General features: G+C 39.4%; 1 protein-coding gene across 1 annotated transcript in view; it reads left to right on the top strand.

Annotated features, from left to right (window-relative positions):
* The window catches only part of PIN4 (peptidylprolyl cis/trans isomerase, NIMA-interacting 4), a 90,806-nt gene that overhangs the window by 24,936 nt on the left and 40,330 nt on the right, over positions 1 to 25,540 (top strand). The window contains exon 3 of the mRNA XM_053698991.1: positions 19,811 to 19,930. Within this exon, the coding sequence (XP_053554966.1) occupies positions 19,811 to 19,930 (120 nt within the window). The remainder of the gene's footprint in view (positions 1 to 19,810; positions 19,931 to 25,540) is intronic.

Below are 25,540 nucleotides of genomic sequence, written 5' to 3'. Positions count from 1 at the left end.
GGGCTGTATTTGTTGAAAGGTGCAATTAGAGGAAAGTAAAATGCCAACACCACCTCCTTGTCTATTGTCAGACCTAGGAGTGTGGCTGAAGTGGAGACCCCCATGTGACAGTGCAGTAGAGGAAGCTGTGTCTGAAGGAGAGAGCCAGAAGATTGAGAGAGTTTTGAGATAAAGAGGTCATGGATAGAAGTGAGCTTGTTGCCAACAGGGCGAGAGTTCCATAGTGCACAAATGAAGGAGGTGGTGGCTTTAGATGTAAGAGGAATAATAATACCAGAGTTTTGTTTTTGAAGTTTATTGAAGGGCACACAATATTGATTATTTTTTATGATTGCAGTCTACTGTTTTCTATTGAATTGGGTAAAGCATATATCGGCAGAAATATATTTTTAAAGACTCTGAGCATATGGTTCTTCCTGAATAAGGTAGACACACAAATCTATAACGTACCTATATTTTTCTTTTTGCTATTACAGATCAGTCCAGGGATACAACTGTAAATGAGCTCTTTAATTACTTTATCTTGTTGCAGTTAAACTACATCATATGATAAACACCAGTTCATTTCAAATTAACTTAGAAGTATTTTGCAAATGCCTTTGCAGAAATGCATTGGAGGAAAGTTATAACAGGTTTTGTGATCACTTTCCTTATGCATAGAGCCCGCAGAACATGAACCTAGACATTACTGTGTCATGCAGACCAGATATGTGTACTGTATTTAGTGTAGATTATAGGAGCACTTTCAGAATAAACTTTAGTTCACAATGAAATCATGTTTTCGGATATTTCCATGTCCTTACAGCTATAATTCAAAGATGATTGTCACAGTTCATTAGTACCACCTAGTGGCCACATACAAAATGTGTTTAATTTATGTCAAAGTATTCAAAAAGTGGCATGTAATAGTCATTTTGAATGATAAAGTTCATCTTTATGATCTTTTTATGTTTTAAGTCTCCAAATCTGTAATTAGATGACAGTTTTGTTTATTATGCATGCGCAGATTTGTATAAAATAGTTACTTTCTCCAACATAGGTGTGTCCGGTCCACGGCGTCATCCTTACTTGTGGGATATTCTCTTCCCCAACAGGAAATGGCAAAGAGCCCAGCAAAGCTGGTCACATGATCCCTCCTAGGCTCCGCCTACCCCAGTCATTCTCTTTGCCGTTGTACAGGCAACATCTCCACGGAGATGGCTTAGAGTTTTTTAGTGTTTAACTGTAGTTTTTATTATTCAATCAAGAGTTTGTTATTTTAAAATAGTGCTGGTATGTACTATTTACTCTGAAACAGAAAAGAGATGAAGATTTCTGTTTGTAAGAGGAAAATGATTTTAGCAACCGTTACTAAAATCGATGGCTGTTCCACACAGGACTGTTGAGAGGAATTAACTTCAGTTGGGGGAACAGTGAGCAGACTTTTGCTGCTTGAGGTATGACACATTCTAACAAGACGATGTAATGCTGGAAGCTGTCATTTTCCCTATGGGATCCGGTAAGCCATTTTTATTACAGACTGTATATAAGGGCTTCACAAGGGCTTGTTAAGACTGTAGACATTTTCTGGGCTAAATCGATTCATATATAAACATATTTAGCCTTGAGGAATCATTTAATCTGGGTATTTTGTAAAATATTATCGGCAAGGCACTGTTTTGGACACCTTATTCTCTAGGGGCTTTCCCTAATCATAGGCAGAGCCTCATTTTCGCGCCGGTATTGCGCACTTGTTTTTGAGAAGCATGACATGCAGTCGCATGTGTGAGGAGCTCTGATACATAGAAAAGACTTTCTGAAGGCGTCATTTGGTATCGTATTCCCCTTTGGGCTTGGTTGGGTCTCAGCAAAGCAGATACCAGGGACTGTAAAGGGGTTAAAGATAAAAACGGCTCCGGTTCCGTTATTTTAAGGGTTAAAGCTTCCAAATTTGGTGTGCAATACTTTTTAAGGCTTTAAGACACTGTGGTGAAATTTTGGTGAATTTTGAACAATTCCTTCATATTTTTTCGCAATTGCAGTAATAAAGTGTGTTCAGTTTAAAATTTAAAGTGACAGTAACGGTTTTATTTTAAAACGTTTTTTGTACTTTGTTATCAAGTTTATGCCTGTTTAACATGTCTGAACTACCAGATAGACTGTGTTCTGAATGTGGGGAAGCCAAGGTTCCTTCTCATTTAAATAGATGTGATTTATGTGACACAGAAAATGATGCCCAAGATGATTCCTCAAGTGAGGGGAGTAAGCATGGTACTGCATCATTCCCTCCTTCGTCTACACCAGTCTTGCCCACTCAGGAGGCCCCTAGTACATCTAGCGCGCCAATACTCCTTACTATGCAACAATTAACGGCTGTAATGGATAATTCTATCAAAAACATTTTAGCCAAAATGCCCACTTATCAGCGTAAGCGCGACTGCTCTGTTTTAGATACTGAAGAGCATGAGGACGCTGATGATAATGGTTCTGAAATGCCCCTACACCGGTCTGAGGGGGCCAGGGAGGTTTTGTCTGAGGGAGAAATTTCAGATTCAGGGAAAATTTCTCAACAAGCTGAACCCGATGTGATTACATTTAAATTTAAGTTGGAACATCTCCGCGCTCTGCTTAAGGAGGTGTTATCCACTCTGGATGATTGTGAGAATTTGATCATCCCAGAGAAACTATGTAAAATGGACAAGTTCCTAGAGGTCCCGGGGCCCCCAGAAGCTTTTCCTATACCCAAGCGGGTGGCGGACATTGTAAATAAAGAATGGGAAAGGCCTGGTATACCTTTCGTCCCTCCCCCCATATTTAAAAAATTGTTTCCTATGGTCGACCCCAGAAAGGACTTATGGCAGACAGTCCCCAAGGTCGAGGGAGCGGTTTCTACTTTAAACAAACGCACCACTATACCCATAGAAGATAGTTGTGCTTTCAAAGATCCTATGGATAAAAAATTAGAAGGTTTGTTCAGCAAGGTTACCTTCTACAACCAATTTCATGCATTGTCCCTGTCACTACAGCCGCGTGTTTCTGGTTCGATGAGCTAGAAAAGGCGATCGATAGTGATTCTCCTCCTTATGAGGAGATTATGGACAGAATCCGTGCTCTCAAATTGGCTAATTCTTTCACCCTAGACGCCACTTTGCAATTGGCTAGGTTAGCGGCGAAAAATTCTGGGTTTGCTATTGTGGCGCGCAGAGTGCTTTGGTTGAAATCTTGGTCAGCGGATGCGTCTTCCAAGAACAAATTGCTTAACATTCCTTTCAAGGGGAAAACGCTGTTTGGCCCTGACTTGAAAGAGATTATCTCTGATATCACTGGGGGTAAGGGCCACGCCCTTCCTCAGGATAGGTCTTTCAAGGCCAAAAATAAACCTAATTTTCGTCCCTTTCGTAGAAACGGACCAGCCCCAAGTGCTACGTCCTCTAAGCAAGAGGGTAATACTTCTCAAGCCAAGCCAGCCTGGAGACCAATGCAAGGCTGGAACAAGGGAAAGCAGGCCAAGAAACCTGCCACTGCTACCAAGACAGCATGAAATGTTGGCCCCCGATCCGGGACCGGATCTGGTGGGGGGCAGACTCTCTCTCTTCGCTCAGGCTTGGGCAAGAGATGTTCTGGATCCTTGGGCACTAGAAATAGTCTCCCAAGGTTATCTTCTGGAATTCAAGGGGCTTCCCCCAAGGGGGAGGTTCCACAGGTCTCAATTGTCTTCAGACCACATAAAGAGACAGGCATTCTTACATTGTGTAGAAGACCTGTTAAAAATGGGAGTGATTCATCCTGTTCCATTAGGAGAACAAGGGATGGGGTTCTACTCCAATCTGTTCGTAGTTCCCAAAAAAGAGGGAACGTTCAGACCAATCTTAGATCTCAAGATCCTAAACAAGTTTCTCAAGGTTCCATCGTTCAAAATGGAAACCATTCGAACAATTCTTCCTTCCATCCAGGAAGGTCAATTCATGACCACGGTGGATTTAAAGGATGCGTATCTACATATTCCTATCCACAAGGAACATCATCGGTTCCTAAGGTTCGCATTCCTGGACAAGCATTACCAGTTCGTGGCACTTCCTTTCGGATTAGCCACTGCTCCAAGGATTTTCACAAAGGTACTAGGGTCCCTTCTAGCGGTACTAAGACCAAGGGGCATTGCAGTAGTACCTTACTTGGACGACATTCTGATTCAAGCGTCGTCCCTTCCTCAAGCAAAGGCTCATACGGACATAGTCCTGGCCTTTCTCAGATCTCACGGATGGAAAGTGAACGTAGAAAAGAGTTCTCTATCTCCGTCAACAAGGGTTCCCTTCTTGGGAACAATAATAGATTCCTTAGAAATGAGGATTTTTCTGACAGAGGCCAGAAAAACAAAACTTCTAAACTCTTGTCAAACACTTCATTCCGTTCCTCTTCCTTCCATAGCGCAGTGCATGGAAGTAATAGGTTTGATGGTAGCGGCAATGGACATAGTTCCTTTTGCGCGCATTCATCTAAGACCATTACAACTGTGCATGCTCAGTCAGTGGAATGGGGACTATACAGACTTGTCTCCGACGATACTAGTAAATCAGAGGACCAGAGACTCACTCCGTTGGTGGCTGTCCCTGGACAACCTGTCACAAGGGATGACCTTCCGCAGATCAGAGTGGGTCATTGTCACGACCGACGCCAGTCTGATGGGCTGGGGCGCGGTCTGGGGACCCCTGAAAGCTCAGGGTCTTGGGTCTCGGGAAGAATCTCTTCTACCAATAAATATTCTGGAACTGAGAGCGATATTCAATGCTCTCAAGGCTTGGCCTCAGCTAGCAAAGGCCAAGTTCATACGGTTTCAATCAGACAACATGACGACTGTTGCGTACATCAACCATCAGGGGGGAACAAGGAGTTCCCTGGCGATGGAAGAAGTGACCAAAATCATTCAATGGGCGGAGACTCACTCCTGCCACCTGTCTGCAATCCACATCCCAGGAGTGGAAAATTGGGAAGCGGATTTTCTGAGTCGTCAGACATTACATCCGGGGGAGTGGGAACTCCATCCGGAAATCTTTGCCCAAATTACTCAACTGTGGGGCATTCCAGACATGGATCTGATGGCCTCTCGTCAGAACTTCAAGGTTCCTTGCTACGGGTCCAGATCTAGGGATCCCAAGGCGACTCTAGTAGATGCACTAGTAGCACCTTGGACCTTCAAACTAGCTTATGTATTCCCGCCGTTTCCTCTCATCCCCAGGCTGGTAGCCAGGATCAATCAGGAGAGGGCGTCGGTGATCTTGATAGCTCCTGCGTGGCCACGCAGGACTTGGTATGCAGATCTGGTGAATATGTCATCGGCTCCACCATGGAAGCTACCTTTGAGACGAGACCTTCTTGTTCAAGGTCCGTTCGAACATCCGAATCTGGTCTCACTCCAGCTGACTGCTTGGAGATTGAACGCTTGATCTTATCAAAACGAGGGTTCTCAGATTCTGTTATTGATACTCTTGTTCAGGCCAGAAAGCCTGTAACTAGAAAAATTTACCACAAAATATGGAAAAAATATATCTGTTGGTGTGAATCTAAAGGATTCCCTTGGGACAAGGTAAAAATTCCTAAGATTCTATCCTTTCTTCAAGAAGGATTGGAGAAAGGATTATCTGCAAGTTCCTTGAAGGGACAGATTTCTGCCTTGTCTGTGTTACTTCACAAAAAGCTGGCAGCTGTGCCAGATGTTCAAGCCTTTGTTCAGGCTCTAGTTAGAATCAAGCCTGTTTACAAACCTTTGACTCCTCCTTGGAGTCTCAACTTAGTTCTTTTAGTTCTTCAGGGGGTTCCGTTTGAACCCTTACATTCCGTTGATATTAAGTTATTATCTTGGAAAGTTTTGTTTTTGGTTGCAATTTCTTCTGCTAGAAGAGTTTCAGAATTATCTGCTCTGCAGTGTTCTCCTCCTTATCTGGTGTTCCATGCAGATAAGGTGGTTTTACGTACTAAACCTGGTTTTCTTCCGAAAGTTGTTTCTAACAAAAACATTAACCAGGAGATAGTCGTGCCTTCTTTGTGTCCGAAACCAGTTTCAAAGAAGGAACGTTTGTTGCACAATTTGGATGTTGTTCGCGCTCTAAAATTCTATTTAGATGCTACAAAGGATTTTAGACAAACATCTTCCTTGTTTGTTGTTTATTCTGGTAAAAGGAGAGGTCAAAAAGCAACTTCTACCTCTCTCTCTTTTTGGATTAAAAGCATCATCAGATTGGCTTATGAGACTGCCGGACGGCAGCCTCCTGAAAGAATCACAGCTCATTCCACTAGGGCTGTGGCTTCCACATGGGCCTTCAAGAACGAGGCTTCTGTTGATCAGATATGTAGGGCAGCGACTTGGTCTTCACTGCACACTTTTACCAAATTTTACAAGTTTGATACTTTTGCTTCTTCTGAGGCTATTTTTGGGAGAAAGGTTTTGCAAGCCGTGGTGCCTTCCATTTAGGTGACCTGATTTGCTCCCTCCCTTCATCCGTGTCCTAAAGCTTTGGTATTGGTTCCCACAAGTAAGGATGACGCCGTGGACCGGACACACCTATGTTGGAGAAAACAGAATTTATGTTTACCTGATAAATTACTTTCTCCAACGGTGTGTCCGGTCCACGGCCCGCCCTGGTTTTTTAATCAGGTCTGATAATTTATTTTCTTTAACTACAGTCACCACTGTATCATATGGTTTCTCCTATGCAAATATTCCTCCTTTACGTCGGTCGAATGACTGGGGTAGGCAGAACCTAGGAGGGATCATGTGACCAGCTTTGCTGGGCTCTTTGCCATTTCCTGTTGGGGAAGAGAATATCCCACAAGTAAGGATGACGCCGTGGACCGGACACACCGTTGGAGAAAGTAATTTATCAGGTAAACATAAATTCTGTTTTTACAAATTTGAGCTACACTGGAATATTTATTTTCTATAAATAACCATTAAAGACACAACTTAAACCGAAAATATATCTTTTTAGTAAACATAAGCAAGGCACAAAGGCGATCAGCATAAATGTTGATTTAAAGCTAACTAGAATACATATTTAGAGGATATTCAACACAAACTTAAATACCCATAAAATATTTGATTGCACATATTTAAAAAAAAAAAAAAAAGATTTTAAATTTATTTATTTTGTCCTTTTTTCCTGTAGTTTACCAATAAAGGGATATAAAACACCTTGAGATTGTGATATAAAATCTAAAAATATTTCATTATTCGTAATAAAACACTTTGCAGTATACTGTTATTGTGCCCTCATTTCTTGTAATTTAACTTTTAAAATTGTGAATTTTCCAAATCTGAGAATAAAAAGTGCACACTGCAGACTTTATAAACCTAACCTACATACATATACTTAATTGAACTCAGCAAAGATAAAAAAAAAATCTGAGCCAATAGCCATGCTAGTCATTCGGCATTACGCCATAAGGCTAGCATGATATTGTCTAAGAGGTGGAAACGTCACCTCATTGAGAAAATAGTTTTTTACATGGGCGGCTAGAGTTGCTCAGCTAAACATAAAATCGTAGGCAAATGCACTTTCAGCATTAAGTTTTTCATACTTTATTTATAGCACTGGTAAGTCCTAGCGTTTCAAAAACACTAGGATTTACCACCACGATCCATTACTCCTGGGAATTACTCTTCTCTACATTTTAGGAGGAGGCAAATATTCCCAAACCCCAAGAGCCCTATAAAAACCCTCCCACCTCATACATACCTCAGTCTTTACTTTGCCTCTGCTGGAAGTGGTTGAATAATGAAGATGTGCATTTGTTTCTTCAGAAAATGGGGTTTTCAGTCTTCATTGAGGCCTGGTTTCCCCTCATAGAGTTCAGTGCTTGTCAGAGGGATGTATATGGGGTATGGTTTGTGATTCCTTTTTACCTTGTGGCGACTTTTTCATAAACCTTTCATAATTGGTCATAGGGACTTGACTTTTGCCGCCCTTTATTGATCTACAATTTACTCCTATTCCTTAACCACTGCTGATATTATTATTATTTTTCTTTATTTATAAAGTGCAAACAGTTTCCGCAGCGCTGGAATCATTCAAGACTGATTTGGCTGTCTGCTGCCTATTTCTGGTGGACGAGTGTCTATTGGTGTGACGACCAGGGTTATCCAACCCTGCGCCAGTCACTTATTTGGCACGGAAAGGGTTATCAGACCCCTTCTACTGTCACTAATATGTCACAATCTAGCCACACCAGGCAAGCTTGTGATTTAGTTCAGTGGGTGAAAGGGTTAACAACACTCTCTCTAGTCTGTACTAGACTTAAAAGAAATGCCCAAAACTCCCCTTTAATGCCACCCACACTAAACTAACTATGCTGCCACCACTTATGATTTATGTAAGGGAAAATCCTAAGGAAAAACCCAGACTTACACCTAAACTCTCAGAATACAATTTAGCAGAAAATTACCTAAAATATACAGTTCTAATACTCCAGTCCTTTAGTAACGTGGTTCAAATATTAGACAAAGGCCAACACTTAATAAAGGAATTATTTATTATGCCAAAAATATTATGCACAATGCATTATTAAAGGGACAGTCAAGTCCAAAAAAAGTTAAAAAAAACTTTCATTTTTCAAATAGGGCATGTAATTTTAAACAACTTTCCAATTTACTTTTATCAACAATTTTGCTTTGTTCTCTTGGTATTCTAGTAGAAAGCAAACCTAGGAAGGAAAATATGATAATTTCTAAGCCCTTGAAGGCCACCTCTATTTTATTTACTTTTCACAACATATAGAGAGCATTGTGATCGTGCTCGTGGCTAGTGGCAGACACTGCACTAATTGGCTAAAATGCAAGTCAATAGGTAATAACTAAAAGTCATGTGATTAGGGGCGGTCAGAAGATGCTTAGATACAAGTTAGTCACAGAAGTAAAAAGTGTATTAATATAACCGTGTTGGTTTTGCAAAACTGGGGAATGGGTAATAAAGGGATTATCTATCTTTTTAAACAACAAAAATTCTGGTGTTGACTCTTTAATAAAAAGTTGTTAAAAAAATAAAATAATAAATATATATATATATATATATATATATATATATATATCTCCTCTGAAAATAGTAGGCCACTCTTGGACCGTGGTATAATATAGAGACTCTTTGGAGGTGGGTAAATTAGGTCTATAGCCACTTTTGGGCTTGGTATAGTATATAATTGAAGATTTTAACAGTGACATACAGTAAATCAATATGTATAGAATTGTCCAAGGTATTTGTCAAAATACAGATAAAAAAAAACAATAACTGTTCGTACATGAAATCACATAATGATTGTTAAGGAACCAATAGCAGATGTCAAACATATGTAACATTTTCATATGGTATATCATATGATCCACATAATTTTGAAAATATGTCCCTCAAAATAAGAGAGAATTAGCTATAGTATCCGGTCTGATTTTTAAACAATTAGAGGGGGTTGGGGAGTAGGTAGAGTTACAGAGCTTCCTATAGGTGCAGCAAAGAATCTGAAAGGTCTGGGTAGGATTGGGGGTAGAGATATAGAAAAATGGACCAGGGGGAAAAAAAAAAAGAGGGAAGAGTTAGGTAGTTAAAGGAAGTTTCATTATTTATGCAACCAGGTATTCCATATCAATCAGTAGGTGTCCATCCGATCAATCGAATTGAAGACAAATATCTCCATAATGGACATATAGTCTATTACTGCGTGTATTTCGGCTATACTAGGAGGTTCAGGAGATTTCCATGCTCTGTCGATGCACAACTTGACCGCGGTAAAAATATATATCAAGAGTCTCTTCGACATCTGAGGCGTATCATTTCCTATAATATGTAGTAGAGCGTTGGCGGATGTGATCCGAGGGATAAGATTCAGCGATTCACATAATCTCTGAATCTCTCTCCACAACGGGACTATTTACGGGCAGTCCCACCAGACATGCAGATCAGAGCCAACTATACCACATCCCCGCCAGCATAGCGGAGTGGTAGTGGGGTACATTTTAGCTAGTCTCTCAGGAGTCCTATGCCACTTCAAGAGTAGTTTGATATACACTTCCGACATGGTGACGCAGTGTATATCTTTTTAGTTAATATAACAGCGTTCTCCCATTCTTGGTCTGAGAAATTGGCGTTAATCTCTCTGCACCATGCTTTGTATTGCCATGGTATCCCTGGAGTAGCTTCTGATAGGAGGAGGCTATAATGTACTGTGAGAGGTTTGGAGCGTTTAGAGTCACTTTTCCATCTTATCTCCCATGGAGTGTCCTTCCTGAGGGGGCTTGCAAAGAAACCCCCATGTCTTCAAAAAACTGTTGATACTGAGGGACTCAAATCGGAACCTCAGTGGAGCTGGGTCAAATTTATTAACTCTTCTCTATAGTGGTAGAGAAGAGTTATTCCCAGGAGTAATAGATCGTGGGCTCTCACAACCATAAAATAAATGAATTTATCATATGCATAAATTACTTGTCTTTAATAAATTGTTAAACTAAAAACAAGGCTGACATGCATATGAAAAAGAGCTTGACCCTTATGCTGCTAAGAATCTGGAAAAAATAATAAAAATACACACACACACACACGTGGAAGTTCACTTGCCCTGTTTTGAGTTTGTTGTTTTTTCCTCTCTGGCCCCAAACTGGTTTGTTCTTATGTCATTTTTTTAATTAGATATTGTTGGAATAACGTGTGACACAGTTGATAGTTTTATTCACTTACACATGCATGAGTGTATATGACATCCTTATAGAAAAATATATTATAAATATTAAAACGAAATCCTCTGCAATGCCAATTAAAAACAAGGAAAAACAGATTAGGAACACAACTAGATTCCAACTAGATACAAATATGACAAACTTGAATAATTTTGATATACAATTACTAACTAAACCAATAAGAGACCCTTCTTCCTCAATTCGAATGGATATTGCATCTTTATCTTTAGATATAAGCAAAATTTCAAATAGATTGACTGAAATAAAAGCAAGTCTTCCTGGTTGAAGATTCTACAATTAAACAACATTAAAACTGCATGATAATATAAAAATACTTGAAGATAAATCTCGTAGAAGCAATCTACGAAAAATAGCGCTTCCTGAATCAAGTGAATATAAAGATCTTATAAATTTTGCATCAATACAACTTCTACAATTATCCTATCTTAATAGAAAAGCTCATCGAAATTACTCCAAAAAAGATTCCATGATAGTACTCTCAGAAAACGAGTAATTCCAATTTTTTAATTTCTAAGACAAGGTGATTATACCGAGGGTGTACAGACAGAAAAACAGCATTGAAATAGATGGAGTCCTCTTATTTCAAGTTTTTTTTTCTACAGCAACATCCAATAAAAGAAAAGAAATGGCCCCATATTGCTCTAAATGTATTGATGCTGGACTGAGAGCTACTCATTATATCCATCCAAGGTTAAAATTAACTATGAAAATGGGTGTTTTTTTCTAGAACACTCAGGAGGTTAGGGATTTCATAGAAAATAACAAGATTAACATAGGCTGTTATACTGAGCTTTATTAAAAATCTGGTTTGAATATGATTAAAAAAATATGATGTTGGTTTTCATGATTATTTTTTTCTCTACCTGCTTTTTGCATTGTAAATGATATTTTATATGGGCGTTAAGCTTAAATTAGTCTCTTGAAATGTGGGGGGGGGGGGGGGGGATAATCTCTCCTCTAAAGCAAAAAATGATCATTATACAATTTAAGGAAACAAAATCCAGACATAGCTTGCATACCAGAGGAAAGTTTCCTCTGTGAAAAGCACATCTGGGCTAAAAGAGGCTGCCCCTAGGTGGTAACTCGCCATAGAACAAGCTACTGAGCTGTTGTTCATCCCTGGTAGAGTGCTTCTCTCTTTGTATGCAAATTTTTATGACCCTGGGGAGGTCTCCCAAAAGGTGATGGGGGGGAAACCAGACACGGACTCCTTGCTTAGTGTGCTTAGAGGAATATGGCTGCACCTCAGTGACGAGGCCCATAGAAGGCCGAAACGATCGTCTGGGGTTGTCATGTTCCTTGTTCAGAGGAGAATTGCCTGGTATTTTGGGGCTGGACTGTCCTTACTTGGCGGTATCAGACTGATATGCTTTAGGAAAGTTTTCCTCTGTGAAAAGCACAACTGGACTAAAAGAGACTGCTCCTAGGTGGTAACTCGCCACAGAACAAGCTACTGAGCTGTTCGTTCCTGGTAGAGCGCTTCTCTCTTTGTTTGCATACAAGAAACCCATCTTTCTAACAGGGAAGTGATAAACTTAAAGGGACAGTTTAGTCAAAACTAAACTTTCTTGATTCAGATAAGACATGCAATTTTAAACACCTTTCCAATTTACTTTTATCATTAAATTTGCTTTGTTCGCTTACTCTTTGTTGAAAACTAAACCTAGGTAGCTTCAATTTCTAAGCCCTTGAAGGCCGCTTCCCCAGTTTTGCATGACCAACACTGTTAATACACTTTTTACCTTTGTGATTACAATGTATCTAAGCCTCTGCAGGCTGCCCCCTTATTTTTGTTCTTTTGACAGAATTGCATTTTAGCCAGTCAGTGCTGACTCATAAAAAAAACTCCACAGGAGTGAGCACAATGCTATCTATATGGCACACATGAACTAACACTAACTGTGAAAAACTGTCAAAATTAACTAAGATGAGACAGCCTTCAATGGCTTAGAAATTAGCATATGAGCCTACCTAGGTTAAGCTTTCAAAAAAGAATACCAAGAGAACAAAGCAAATTTGATGATAAAAGTAAAATAGAAAGTTGTTTAAAATTGCATGCCCTATCTGAATCATGAAAGTTTAATTTTGACAAGACTGTCCCTTTAATGGGACTCTTTAATCAAAAATGGTGTTGGCTAGAGGGACGAGACAGGGTTGCCCCCTCTCACCTCTGATGATCAATTTTGACATTAAACATTGGCAATATTCTTGCTAAAGGAATTAGATGGTATCCTGGTTGAGTGGAAGACACATTAAGATATCCTTAAATGCAGATCATCTGCTTCTTTTTTTTATTTTTTATACAAGATGCAAAAAAGAATACCCTTTATATATGAAAATGGCCCAGGCTCTTTTTCGGGATATAAAGTAAATTATATAAAATATGAGTTACTATGGATAATCAAAAGAAAATGGAAAGACTTTTATATTCTGTTTAAGGAAGTACAAAATCATTTAACTTATTTAGGGATTAAAATCTCTATAAACCCAAATGATTGGTATAGAATATTTTTTTCATTGTTAATAGATAAAATAAAACTAGATTTAGATAATTGGCCAAAACTCCCTCTATTTCTAACTGCCAGAAATAGAATATAGGCCCTAAATTATTATATTTCATGCAAAATATCCTGGTATTAAAGGGACAGTCTACACCAGAATTTTTATTGTTTTAAACGATGGATAATCCCTTTATTACCCATTTCCCAGTTTCGCATAACTAACACAGTTATAATAATATACTTTTAACCTCTGTGATTATCTTGTATCTAAGCCTCTGCAAACTGCCCCTTTTTTCAGTTCTTTTAACAGACTTGCAGTCTAGCCAATCAGTGACTGCTCCCAGATAGCTTCTCGTGCACGAGCACAGTGTTATCTATATGAAATACGTGAACTAACACCCTCTAGTGGTGAACAACTGTTAAAATTCAATCTGAAAGAGGTGGGCTTCAAGGTCTAAGAAATTAGCATATGAACCTCCTAGGTTAAGCTTTCAACTAAGAATACCAAGAGAACAAAGCAAAATTGGTGATAAAAGTAAATTGGAAAATTGTTTAAAATTACATGCTCTATCTGAATCATGAAAGTTTATTTTGGCCTAGACTGTCCCTTTAATACCTAAAAAGAGATTCAAATCATTTTAGCTAAGTTATTCAATGTTTTTATCTGGAAACAGGGGAGGACGCATATTGCTTTAAACAAATTAAGAAAAAAAATAAAAAATAAATAAAAATATATATATATATACATAGAATGAAGCAAACATTTATACTGTTCCATAAGACCACCAAGTGTCAACAAACCCCATACAAATGAATTAAAAAACAAGTGAATTAAAAAAACAAAATATACCACAATATACTAAATAAGTGAACATTGCAACCATGTACATATACAGAGCAAGTGGGAATCATAATGCAAACGGTAGATACAATTAAAGATCAAACAGAATATCAATAGAAAAAAGTATTCAGCATAGATAGACCTTATGTAACCGATGGGCAGCAGTTAACAGGACCAATGCTTAGATTAAACGTTTCATTACAGGCTTATACTGAGCAAGCAATATATACATATACAGGGCATACTATCCCCATCATACAGGCAGGTAGACAAGATAGCGGAACGACTATAAGTAGAAATCACACTGCAGCCATGGAACAGTATAAATGTTTGCTTCATTCTATGTACTCTGGTCTGATGAATGGGTGTATTCCCCGAAACGTCACTGAATAAATCCAGTATTGTCAAGACCAGTGAGTGCTGTCTCCTGATTTCCATATTCTACACCATATTCTAGCACCCTGGCATTTGGAACTAAAGTGTTAGTGAGAGTGCACCTGCCAATACCTGCTGTGTGTGTATGTGTATATATATATATATATATATATATAACACCTAGAAACACCCAAAACACCCAGCACTCACCAGCTAGCTCACAGCTAAGATAAAATCACAACTGGAAAGGTTAGTCACCGCATCTGGCCAAATGGGAAAGCTCAGGCACCACGTCAAGGTCCTTTCCATTGCCTGAGTCCCTAACACAGCCACACCATCATGCGAGCTCACAAAGCCAAACAAACTGAGAACAAAGAAGGGGTGCACAGGTGGCTGTAATCACCCATAGAAAATACAAAACATGGAAGGGAACTGCACTCCAAGACCGGATCAGGTACACATCCTGTGACTCGGCAACATCCAGCCCTGGGTGCTAAATAGCACTCCAAAAAAGCTGTGATGTCAACAGAGCCACAGGCAGTTAACCCCAGTCCGGACTGCCTGTGGCTCTGTTTACATCACAGCTTTTTTGGAGTGCTATTTAGCACCCAGGGCTGGATGTTGCTGAGTCACAGGATGTGTACCTGATCCGGTCTTGGAGTGCAGTTCCCTTCCATGTGTATATATATATATATATATATATATATATATATATATATATATATATATATATATATATATATATATTTTGGTGAGATCTCTAAATTCAATTATATGTCAATTACGGGTAATTCCTCATTTAAAGAAGGTATAAATAAAAACACTTTTATGGAATGGGCAAGAGGGTTTATAAACAGTAGCACAATGTAAAGAAGATAGTAACTATTCATGAAAATATTTTGAGAGCCTGAAACAGGTTTAATTTTATAAAATGAATAGATTTTATATGACCCTCCCAGCTGTAATAAATAAATGGAATGGTCGGTCCGTGTTGAGCTTCCCGAGATATAGATCCAGTAATGCTAATTTAATACATATGTAATGGGGTTGCTCTAAAATACAAATGTTCTGGGGGGGGGGAATATTTTTTGGTTATTTTTTTTTTAGAAAGATAAGCTAAAAATTTAAATAAAACATTCTTCTTAAAGTGAATGTAAACTTGTTCATAGTCGCTCAAGTCATAGGATAGAATTTAAAAAAATGAATGAGACTTTCAATCATCAAATGTGTAGTATATACCTTCTGAGATTTTTACCTTGTAATGCTATAAGGATAAGCGCCATTCCCCCGCCATATTCATCAATTGACTGACGGATGACAAATCTGTATTCCACTAATAGTTAAACCCCCCCTCTGGGTCGTGACGTTTGTGCAAAGGGGGTGAATGCCCCGGGGGGAAACAACCATTAGTGGATTGCAGATTCGTCATCTGTCAATCAATTGATGAATATGGCGGAGGAACGGCGCTTATCCTTATAGTATTACAAGGTAAAAATCTCAGAAGATAAGTATATACTACACATTTGATGAATGAAAGTCTCATTCATTTTTTAAATTATGAATTATGCGATTATGCTCAAATTTACAGTCGCTTTAAGAGAGGGATTTACTAAGTTCAATTCTGAATCCTTTATTAACACTGCAATATTATGTGGTAGACAAATGATTTTTAGGTGTTGGAAGGCAGACACAGAATCATCTATCCAAAAATGTTTAGAACACTACAGGCACAGGCAATTATTGAACAATACGATATAACATTATCGACAAAAAAGAATTCTTAGAATATATCTGAAAAAATGGCTCAAACATATAAACACTTATCAAGTAGATGTACAAAGAAAATGTATCGCCCCTTTTCATAAATCTAAAGCTGTATTAAAATTCATTTCAGAGAATTGTCTGGGACAGTTATATGGGCTATCAAGATAGAGAAATGTGAGGGGAGAGAGAAACTTGTTTAGTTTTAGCATTTCCAAGATAGGGTGAAACTATGACAAAACTTCTTTCTGTGTCTTTTTTTTCTTCTTTTGCTATGTATAGATATAGATGGATGATGTAATCATAAATATTTATGTTCTGTATAAATGATGTAAGATATATTTGTTATGTCAGCAATAATTGTGTGTTTCCTTGTGGACTGAGATGGTGATATAAACCACCAAGGACAATATTGTCTTAGATACCATTAAAGTGGAGCCACATGCAATAGTATATTGCAGTCTTCTAGGTTGATTTTTTTATTTCTGCTTTTTTTACTTTGTGTATAAATAAAAAACTCATTAATTTTTTTAAATCATCCAGATTTTACATTTTCTCAGTTCTCCCATTTATTTTGATTCTTACTTTTGTTTTGTTTTTTTAATTAGTTCAGACATTGTTCTATGAGCACTAACATCAACAACAGTTACTGCTAGGTTATCAGTCTTACTATAGCAATCACTTCACATGAAGGACAGGATACCCCTTATTTGAATCATGAAACCTCGTATATGTTATAGTGAGGGGTGGTAATAAAAAGCATCAGAGCCCCAAAAATAGAACCAAAGATTAAAAGTATTTGTCATTATTGTGAGAATCAGGTCATTTGATAGACCATGTTTGCTGCTTTCAAATAAGGGGTGTCAATATTTCATATGTATTTTGGGGGGCAACATAGGGTATACCCCAAACCCTGGATACAGGTGATCATTGTTAAAACAGTGGTCATCTGATAACCACCTGGGCATGTGACCCCTTCTTTGAAAGAGTGGCATTGCCTCTTTAAAAAACATTTGCCGTGTTGTAGTGCATATTTGTTTGTTGCAAGGGTCCCTTTTATAGCTCGGATGACTGTATAATGCACCAAGTATACAGTGATTGCTATTTCTAGTTGTATGAGACCACTTATTTAATGATGGGCATTCTCCTCTTTCATGTGAGGGGTATTGTGAGTATGTGTGTTATTTGCTGTCTTTGAGGTGATAGCAGCACCTTTGCAGCCACTGTCCCACATACAATAAATATATTATGTAAGTGATTGGCATAAAAATGGCAATCACCTACTAATGACAGGGGTATGAGACCCCATTCTGGAAAGGGGGGGGTTGTGTTTTATGAGGGGGATGAAACCCCTATTTTGAAAGAGAATTCTCTCTTTTTCATGTGAGGGATCTCATATCCACACACAGGGATATTAGGGGCGTTATAGTAGCCACCCCTCCAGGGGCTCCATTCGAGCCCCCTGAAGTTAAATTGCATTTAAAATGCTGTTGCAGGTATTCACCTGGGGCACATGACCCCTCCTTTGAAAGGGCAGGCCCCAAATCAGGGGTCAAATGTAACTCTAGCCCAAACTAGAGGGGGGATATGTGCTCTATTAGAACCCCCTTCCCCTCTAGATAATCAACCTTTTAAGTTGCCTGGGGGATGAGATGCGGCATACTAAGCCCTCTTCACCAGCCCCCTGGCTAGCTGTCTCACAGTGCCTGCTTTGGTAGATAGCCCCGCCCCTTGTGATACAGGTCAGTTGGTGACATCATATAGTCTGCAAGACAGAGACAGCGATGGGGAAAAGGACTGCATTCTCCATTTTCAGTGTGGGGGTCCCCAGGATCTAGATTACAAAGGGGACCCCCCTGGATGATAAACCTCTGTTCACCATCTGCACTGCACAAGATATGTGCATGACGAGAATGCCTCGACATGCGTATCTAAGAGGTTAAAAATATTTTAGTTAAATAATTTTTATTGTTAAAGGGACGGAGTACCCGGGCAAGCAACTGTTAAGTGGCCATTGTATTAAAAGCTGGTACAGGAACACCCTTTCAAATGGACTGGGTTCTTTCTCTCACCCCCACGGGGAGGATTATTTCCTGTTAAGTTCTGCTGAATATTTGGTTACATAACTTTTATAGATAATACTGCAATATTGACATTTCCACTATATGTATACAACTGAAGTGCATATACCCCCAAACGATTCAAAATTGTATCACCTCTCAATAACTGCATTGTTTTTAAGTTGATAAGTAGAGTATTTCCTCTTATGAGCAATCAAAAACAAATAATTTAGAAAGCCTATATTGAAAATACAGGCCCCAAAGAATAAACACAATGCAACGAAAGTGAATACACCTGTGATCACTGACACACAAGTTAGATCATTGAAACAAAATTAAGTACAACTGTGATTTCCAATTGGCCTAATTGCATGAACATGATTTAAAAATTACCTTTGAACACCAGAACTTTCCCAATTTTAAAAAGTATGGGCTGTGTCTATCTGCATGCCTGCATCATGGATCCACATGGAAAAAGAGTTGCCTGATGAATTGAAAAATCTGATTGTGAGACTTCACAAAGATGGAAAAGGATACAGGAAGATCGGTGACCAACTAAAAATCAGTCGAAACACAGTTGCAGCATTAATCGGGAATAAAGGTATATAACGAGCCATAATACCACTAATCAGAGATGCAGTAGCCGTCCTCTTAAAATTATGCCTCGGACAGTGCGCTGCTTGCACAATCTAGCGTTGAAAAACAGACGGACGAGTGCTTCAGACTTGGCTCAGGGGTTATCGATGGAAATCTGAGCTTCTGTAGCAGCTCAGACAAGTGTGAAGGTCATTTCATAAAGTACAAGAAAACAAAAATGCTTGCTCTTCTGCACAAAACTGCAAAATTAAACTTTGCTAAAGAACATGAAAAGAAGCCCGATGAATATTGGAAGCACATTTAGTCAGATGGGACCAAGATAAATTTGTTTCGGCTCAGATAGAGTCCAGCATGTTTGGTGTGAACCTGTCCAGGGCTACCACAGTGAATTCATAGTCCCAGCAGTGAATCATGGAGGTGGGGGTGTGATTATATGCAGCTGCATGAGTGCAAAACATGTTGGGGAGATGACATTTATAGATGGCACCAAGAATGCCTGTGGATATACTAAAATACTGACTGACAAGATGACTCCCAGTCTCCAGAAGCTGGTCAGAAGAGGAATATTCAGCATGATAATGATCCATAGCACACTGCGGAAAACATGAAATCTATGACCTTGCCAAGTATGTCACCTGACTTGAATTAAATAAAACATCTTTAGGGTATTTTAAAGATAAAGGTAGAGCAACACAACCCCCCCAGCAAAGAGCGGTATCCTCCATGCCGAGGAGGATTGAGTCTGTCATCAAAAATAAAAGTGGACATACAAAGTATTAAAAAGGTATCAGTTCCTAGGGTTTAGTTGTGCACAGACTTGCATTACATGTTAGATTCAAATTAACATTTGTAGCAAAACATGTTTAAATACAAAAATGTTTGTTTAAATAGTGCTCTTCCATATGCCTGCTAGTAATGTTTAGATTTTCCCTTTAACTGATCCTGCTTTGTCTCCCCCTCTTAGGTGAGGCACATCCTTTGTGAGAAGCATGGGAAGGTTATGGAAGCCATGGAGAAGCTGAAGGCAGGAGTGCGGTTCAGTGAGGTGGCTACCCAGTACAGTGAGGATAAGGCCAGACAAGGGGTAATGACTTAACATGTGCTCTTCAACTTCTTAGCTGCTAGACCGGACCATGTCAGCTAACATCATTTTGCTGCAACACATTTATCTTTAAAAAAAACGCCTGCTCTAGTTATTGTGAGACAATCTTCTTCATTGTGCGGGTTAACTGCTAAATGAAAAAGTATTAATTATTAAAGGGATAGGAAACCCCCACAAATTATTTTGTGATAAAGTTTCCATTGTACTTCTTTCTCTTGTTAAGTGTATCCAGTCCACGGATCATCCATTACTTATGGAATATATTCTCCTTCCCAACAGGAAGCTGCAAGAGTCCACCCACAGCAAAGCTGCTATATAGCTCCTCCCCTAACTGCCATATTCATTCATTCTCTTGCAAGCCTCAACATAGATAGGAGGTTGTGAGAGTCTGTGGTGCTTTCTACTTAGTTTATTCTTCAATCAAAAGTTTGTTATTTTTTAATGGCACTGGAGTGTGCTGTTTATCTCAGGCAGTATTTGGAAGAAGAATCTGCCTGCGTTTTTCTATGATCTTAGCAGACGTAACTAAGATCCATTTGCTGTTCTCACACATTCTGAGGAGTGAGGTACTTCAGAGGGGGAATGGCGTGCAGGTTTTCCTGCAGATAAGGAATGTGCAGTAAAATATTTTTTTAGGAATGGAATTGACTAAGAAAATACTGCTGATACCGAAGTAATGTAAGTAAAGCCTTAAATGCAGCGATAGCGACTGGTATCAGGCTTATTAATAGAGATACATACTCTTGTAAAAATGTGTTTTAAAACGTTTGCTGGCATGTTTAATCGTTTTTTAACATATGTTTGGTGATAAAACTTATTGGGGCCTAAGTTTTTTCCACATGGCTGGCTTAAATTTTGCATAGAAACAGTTTCCTGAGGCTTTCCACTGTTATAGTATAAAAGTTACAGTTGGTGTAGTTAAAATTACAAACAGTGACATTCAGCTTCCCTCAGCAGTCCCCTGCATGCTATAGGACATCTCTGAAGGGCTCAAAAGGGCTTCAAAAGTAGGAGCTGTTATGACTGTTTAAAACATATTTTTCGTTTTGTTAATCTGTTTTTTGTATTAAGGGGTTAATCATCCATTTGCAAGTGGGTGCAATGCTCTGCTAACTTGTTACATACACTGTAAAAATTTTGTTAGTTTAACTGCCTTTTTTCACTGTTATTTCAAATTTTGGCAAAATTTGTTTCTCTTAAAGGCACAGTAACGTTTTATATATTTGCTTGTTAACTTGATTTAAAGTGTTTTCCAAGCTTACTAGTCTCATTATTAGTCTGTTCTAACATGTCTGACATAGAGGAAGCTCTGTGTTCATTATGTTTTAAAGCCATGGTGGAACCCCATCTTAGAATGTGTACCAGATGTACTGATTTCATGTTAAACAATAAAGATCATTTTTTGTCTTTAAAAACATTATCACCAGAGGATTCTGTCGTGGGGGTAGTTATGCCGACTAACTCTCCCCACGTGTCAGACCTTTTGACTCCCGCTTTAGGGACTCACGCTCAAATGGCGCCAAGTACATCAAGGGCACCCATAGCGTTTCTTTACCAGGGGATTCTGTCGAGGGGAAAGTTATGCCGACTAACTCTCCCCACGTGTCAGACCCTTCGACTCCCGCTTCAGGGACTCACGCTCAAATGGCGCCAAGTACATCAAGGGCGCCCATAGCGTTTATTTTACAAGACATGGCAAAGGTGGTGAATAATATTCTGGCAGCAGTATTAGTCAGACTACCTGAAATTAAAGGAAAGCAGTTAGCTCTGGGGGTAGATACAGAGCATACAGACGCTTTAAGAACCATGTATGATACTACCTCACAATATGCTTAGTCTGTGGGTGATTTTTTTTTTTGACTCAGGGAAGATGATTTAACCTGATTCTGATATTTCTACATTTAAAATTTATGCTTGAGAACCTCCACTTGTTGCTCAGGGAGGTTTTGGCTGCTCTGAATGAATGTGTACAATCGCAGGGCCAGAGAAATTGTGTAGACTGGATAAATAATATGCAGTGCCGGTGTGTACTGATGTTTTTCCAATACCTAAAGAGGTTTACTAAAATTTTTTTTAATAAGGAATGGGATAGACCAGGTGTGCCGTTCTCTTCCCCTCCTATTTTTTAGAAGAATGTTTTCTAATAGTTACCACCACACGGGACTTCTGGCAGACAGTTCCTAAGGTGGAGAGAAGAGTTTCTACTCTAGCTAAGCGTACCACTACCTCTGACGAGGACAGTTGTGCTTTTTAGATCCAATGGATAAAAAATGTTTATTCAACAGGGTTTTATCCTGCAGCCCCTTGCATACATTGCTTCTGTCACTGCTGCTGCGGCGTTCTGGGTTGAGTCTCTTGATGAGGCTTTACAGTTAAGCGACTCCATTGGATGAATATATTTGACAAGCTTATGCTAGCCAATTCCTTTTTTTTCTGATGCCTTGTTCATTTGACTAGACTAACGGCTAAGAATTCTGTTTTTTACTGTACTGGCGCGCAGAGCGCTATGGCTTATATCATGGTCAGCTGTCGTGACTTTAATAAATAAGCTACTTAACTTCCCTTCAAGGGGCAGACCCTATTCGGGCCTGGTTTGAAGGAGATTATTGCTTATATCACTGGAGGAAAAGGTCATGCCCTTCCTCAGGATAGGTCTAAATCAAGGGCAAAAAAAAAAAAAAAAGTCTAATTTTCGTACCTTTTAAAAACTTCAGGGCAGGTGTGGCATCCTCTTCCTCTAAGGCAAAACAATTTTTGCTCAGTCCAAGGCGGTCTGGAGACAATCGGACCTGGAACAAAGATAAGCAGGCCAAGGAGCCTGCTGCTGCCTCTAAGGCAGCATGAAGGAACGGACCCCTATCCGGTAACGGATCCTATAGGGGGCAGACTTTCATTCTTTGCCCAGGCGTGGGCAAGAGATGCCCAGGATCCCTAGGCATTGGAATTTATATCCCAGAGATATCTTCTGGATTTCAAAGATTCCCCCCCAAAAAAAGGGGAGATTTCGCCTTTCACAATTATCTGCAAACCAGATAAAGAAGGAGGCATTCTTACATTGTGTACAAGATCCATCCAGTTCCAAGAGAGGAACAGGGACAGAGTTTTTACTCAAATCTGTTTGTGGTTCCCAAGGAGAGGGAACCTTCAGACCTATTTTGGATCTAAAGATCTTAAACAAATTCCTCAGAATTCCGTCATTTAAGATGGAAACTATTCGTACCATCTTAACTATGATCCAGGAGAGTCAATAGAGGACTACAATGGATTTGAAGGATGCTTATCCTCACATTGTGATGCATAAAGATCACCATCGTTTTTCAGGTTTGCCTTTCTAGACAGGCATTACCAGTTTGTAGCTCTTTCCTTTGGGATATCTACAGCCCCAAGAATCTTTATGGAGGTTCTGGGGTCGCTTTGGCGGTCCTTAGACCGCGGGGCATAGAAGTGGCCCCATATTTAGACGACATCCTGATACAGGCGTCAAACATCCAAATTGCCCAGTCTCATACGGGCGTAGTACTGGCATTTCTGAGATCACATGGGTGGAAAGTGAACAAGGAAAGAGTTCTCTATCCCCAATCTCAAGGGTTTCCCTCCTAGGGACTCTGATAGATTCTGTAGAAATGAAAATTTACCTGACGGAGTCCAGGTTGTCAAAGTTTCTAAATTTCTGCCGTGTTTTTTTCATCCCATCCGCGCCCTTCGGTGGCTGTTTCTCCAAGATGTTTTTGAGAAAAGGGTTGTCAGCTAATTCCTTAAAAGGGGACAGATTTTTACTCTGTCTATTTTTTTGCACAAGCGTCTGGCAGGTATTCTAGACGTTCAGGCATTTGGTCAGGCTTTGGTTAGATCCAAGCCTGTGTTTAAAACTGTTGCTCCGCCATGGAGCTTAAACCTGATTCTTAAGGTTCTTCAAGAAGTTCCATTTGAACCTTTTTTGTTCCATAGATATCAATCTTTATCTTGGAAAGTTCCTTTTGGGTAGCTAATTCCTCGACTCGTAGAGTCTCCAAGTTATCTGTGTTACAATGTGATTCTCCTTATCTGGTCCTTCGTACGGATAAGGTAGTCCTGCGTACCAACCTGGGTTTTTTCCTAAGGTGGTATCTAACAAGTACATCACTCAAGAGATAGTTGTTCCATGCTTGTATCCTAATCCTTCCTCAAAGAAGGAACGTCTATTACACAATATTGGACGTGGTTTGTGCTTTAAAGTTTTACTTACAAGCTACTACAGTTTTCATCAAACGTCCACCTTGTTTGTTGTCTATTCTGGACAGAGGAGAGGTCAAAAGACTTCAGCAGCCTCTCTGTCTTTTTGGTTAAAAAGCATAATTCATTTAGCTTATGAAACTGCTGGACAGCAGCCTCCTGAAGGGATTACAGCTCATTCTACTAGAGCTGTGGTTTTCACTTGGGCCTTTTTTAAATGTGGCTTCTGTTGAACAGATTTACAAGACGGAGTCTTGGTCTGCGCTTCATACTTTACAAATTTAACAAATTTGATACCTTGCTTCTTCGGAGGCTATTTTTGGGAGAAAGGGTTTTTTACAGGCAGTGGTAACTTCCGTTTAAGTACCTGCCTTGTCCCTCCCATCATCCGTGTACTTTAGCTTTGGTATTGGTATTCCATAAGTAATGGATGATCCGTGGACTGGATACACTTAACAAGAGAAAACATAATTTATGCTTACCTGATAAATTTATTTCTCTTGTAGTGTATCCAGTCCACGGCCCGCCCTGTCACTTTAAGGCAGGTAATTTTTTCATTTGAACTACAGTCACCACTGCACCCTATGGTTTTTCCTTTCTCTGCATGTTTTCGGTCGAATGACTGAATATGGCAGTTAGGGGAGGAGCTATATAGCAGCTTTGCTGTGGGTGGACTCTTGCAGCTTCCTGTTGGGAAGGAGAATATATTCCATAAGTAATGGATGATCCGTGGACTGGATACACTACAAGAGAAATAAATTTATCAGGTAAGCATAAATTATGTTTTTTCTATTATATCAAATTTGCTTTGTTCCCATGTTGTTCTTTGTTGAAGAAATACCTAGCTAGGTGTCTGGAGCACTACAGGGCAGGAAATAGTGCTGTCATCTAGTGCTCTTGTAAATAGATAACATTCTTGCAAAACTGCTGCCATATAGTGCTCCAGGCATGTGCACGCTTAAACTGGTAGTTGTTTAAAATTGCATGCTCTATTTAAATTCTAAAATAAAAATTTTAGGTTTTATTTCCCTTTAACATTAATAGACTTATCTATACTATAATTGTGTTTGTAACGCATCCGTCTGTGTCACCAGTAGCGCACGCATCCTCAAAGGAATGTTGGCTGCACATGCATCCAGGTGGATTCCGAAAATGGCAGGGTGGTGAAAGAATCTTTAGAACTCAACATTGCACACAAGCGCTTTTTTTGCACTCGCGTGCAATCCCGCTGTCAATCTCCCCAGTGAGACAAGAACGGGGAGGTTTAAATTATCCACCTAAGAGGTGGAGAAGAAGTTGGGAAAGCTGCTTGAAGGTGGATTCTTTCACCACCTTGCCATTTTCGGAATCCACCTGGATGCAGCGAAGGCAAATGGAGCA

The sequence above is a fragment of the Bombina bombina genome, chromosome 1, assembly GCF_027579735.1.
Source record: "Bombina bombina isolate aBomBom1 chromosome 1, aBomBom1.pri, whole genome shotgun sequence".
Classification (NCBI taxonomy): Eukaryota; Metazoa; Chordata; class Amphibia; order Anura; family Bombinatoridae; genus Bombina; species Bombina bombina.
This window is presented reverse-complemented; position numbering and strand designations above follow the sequence as displayed.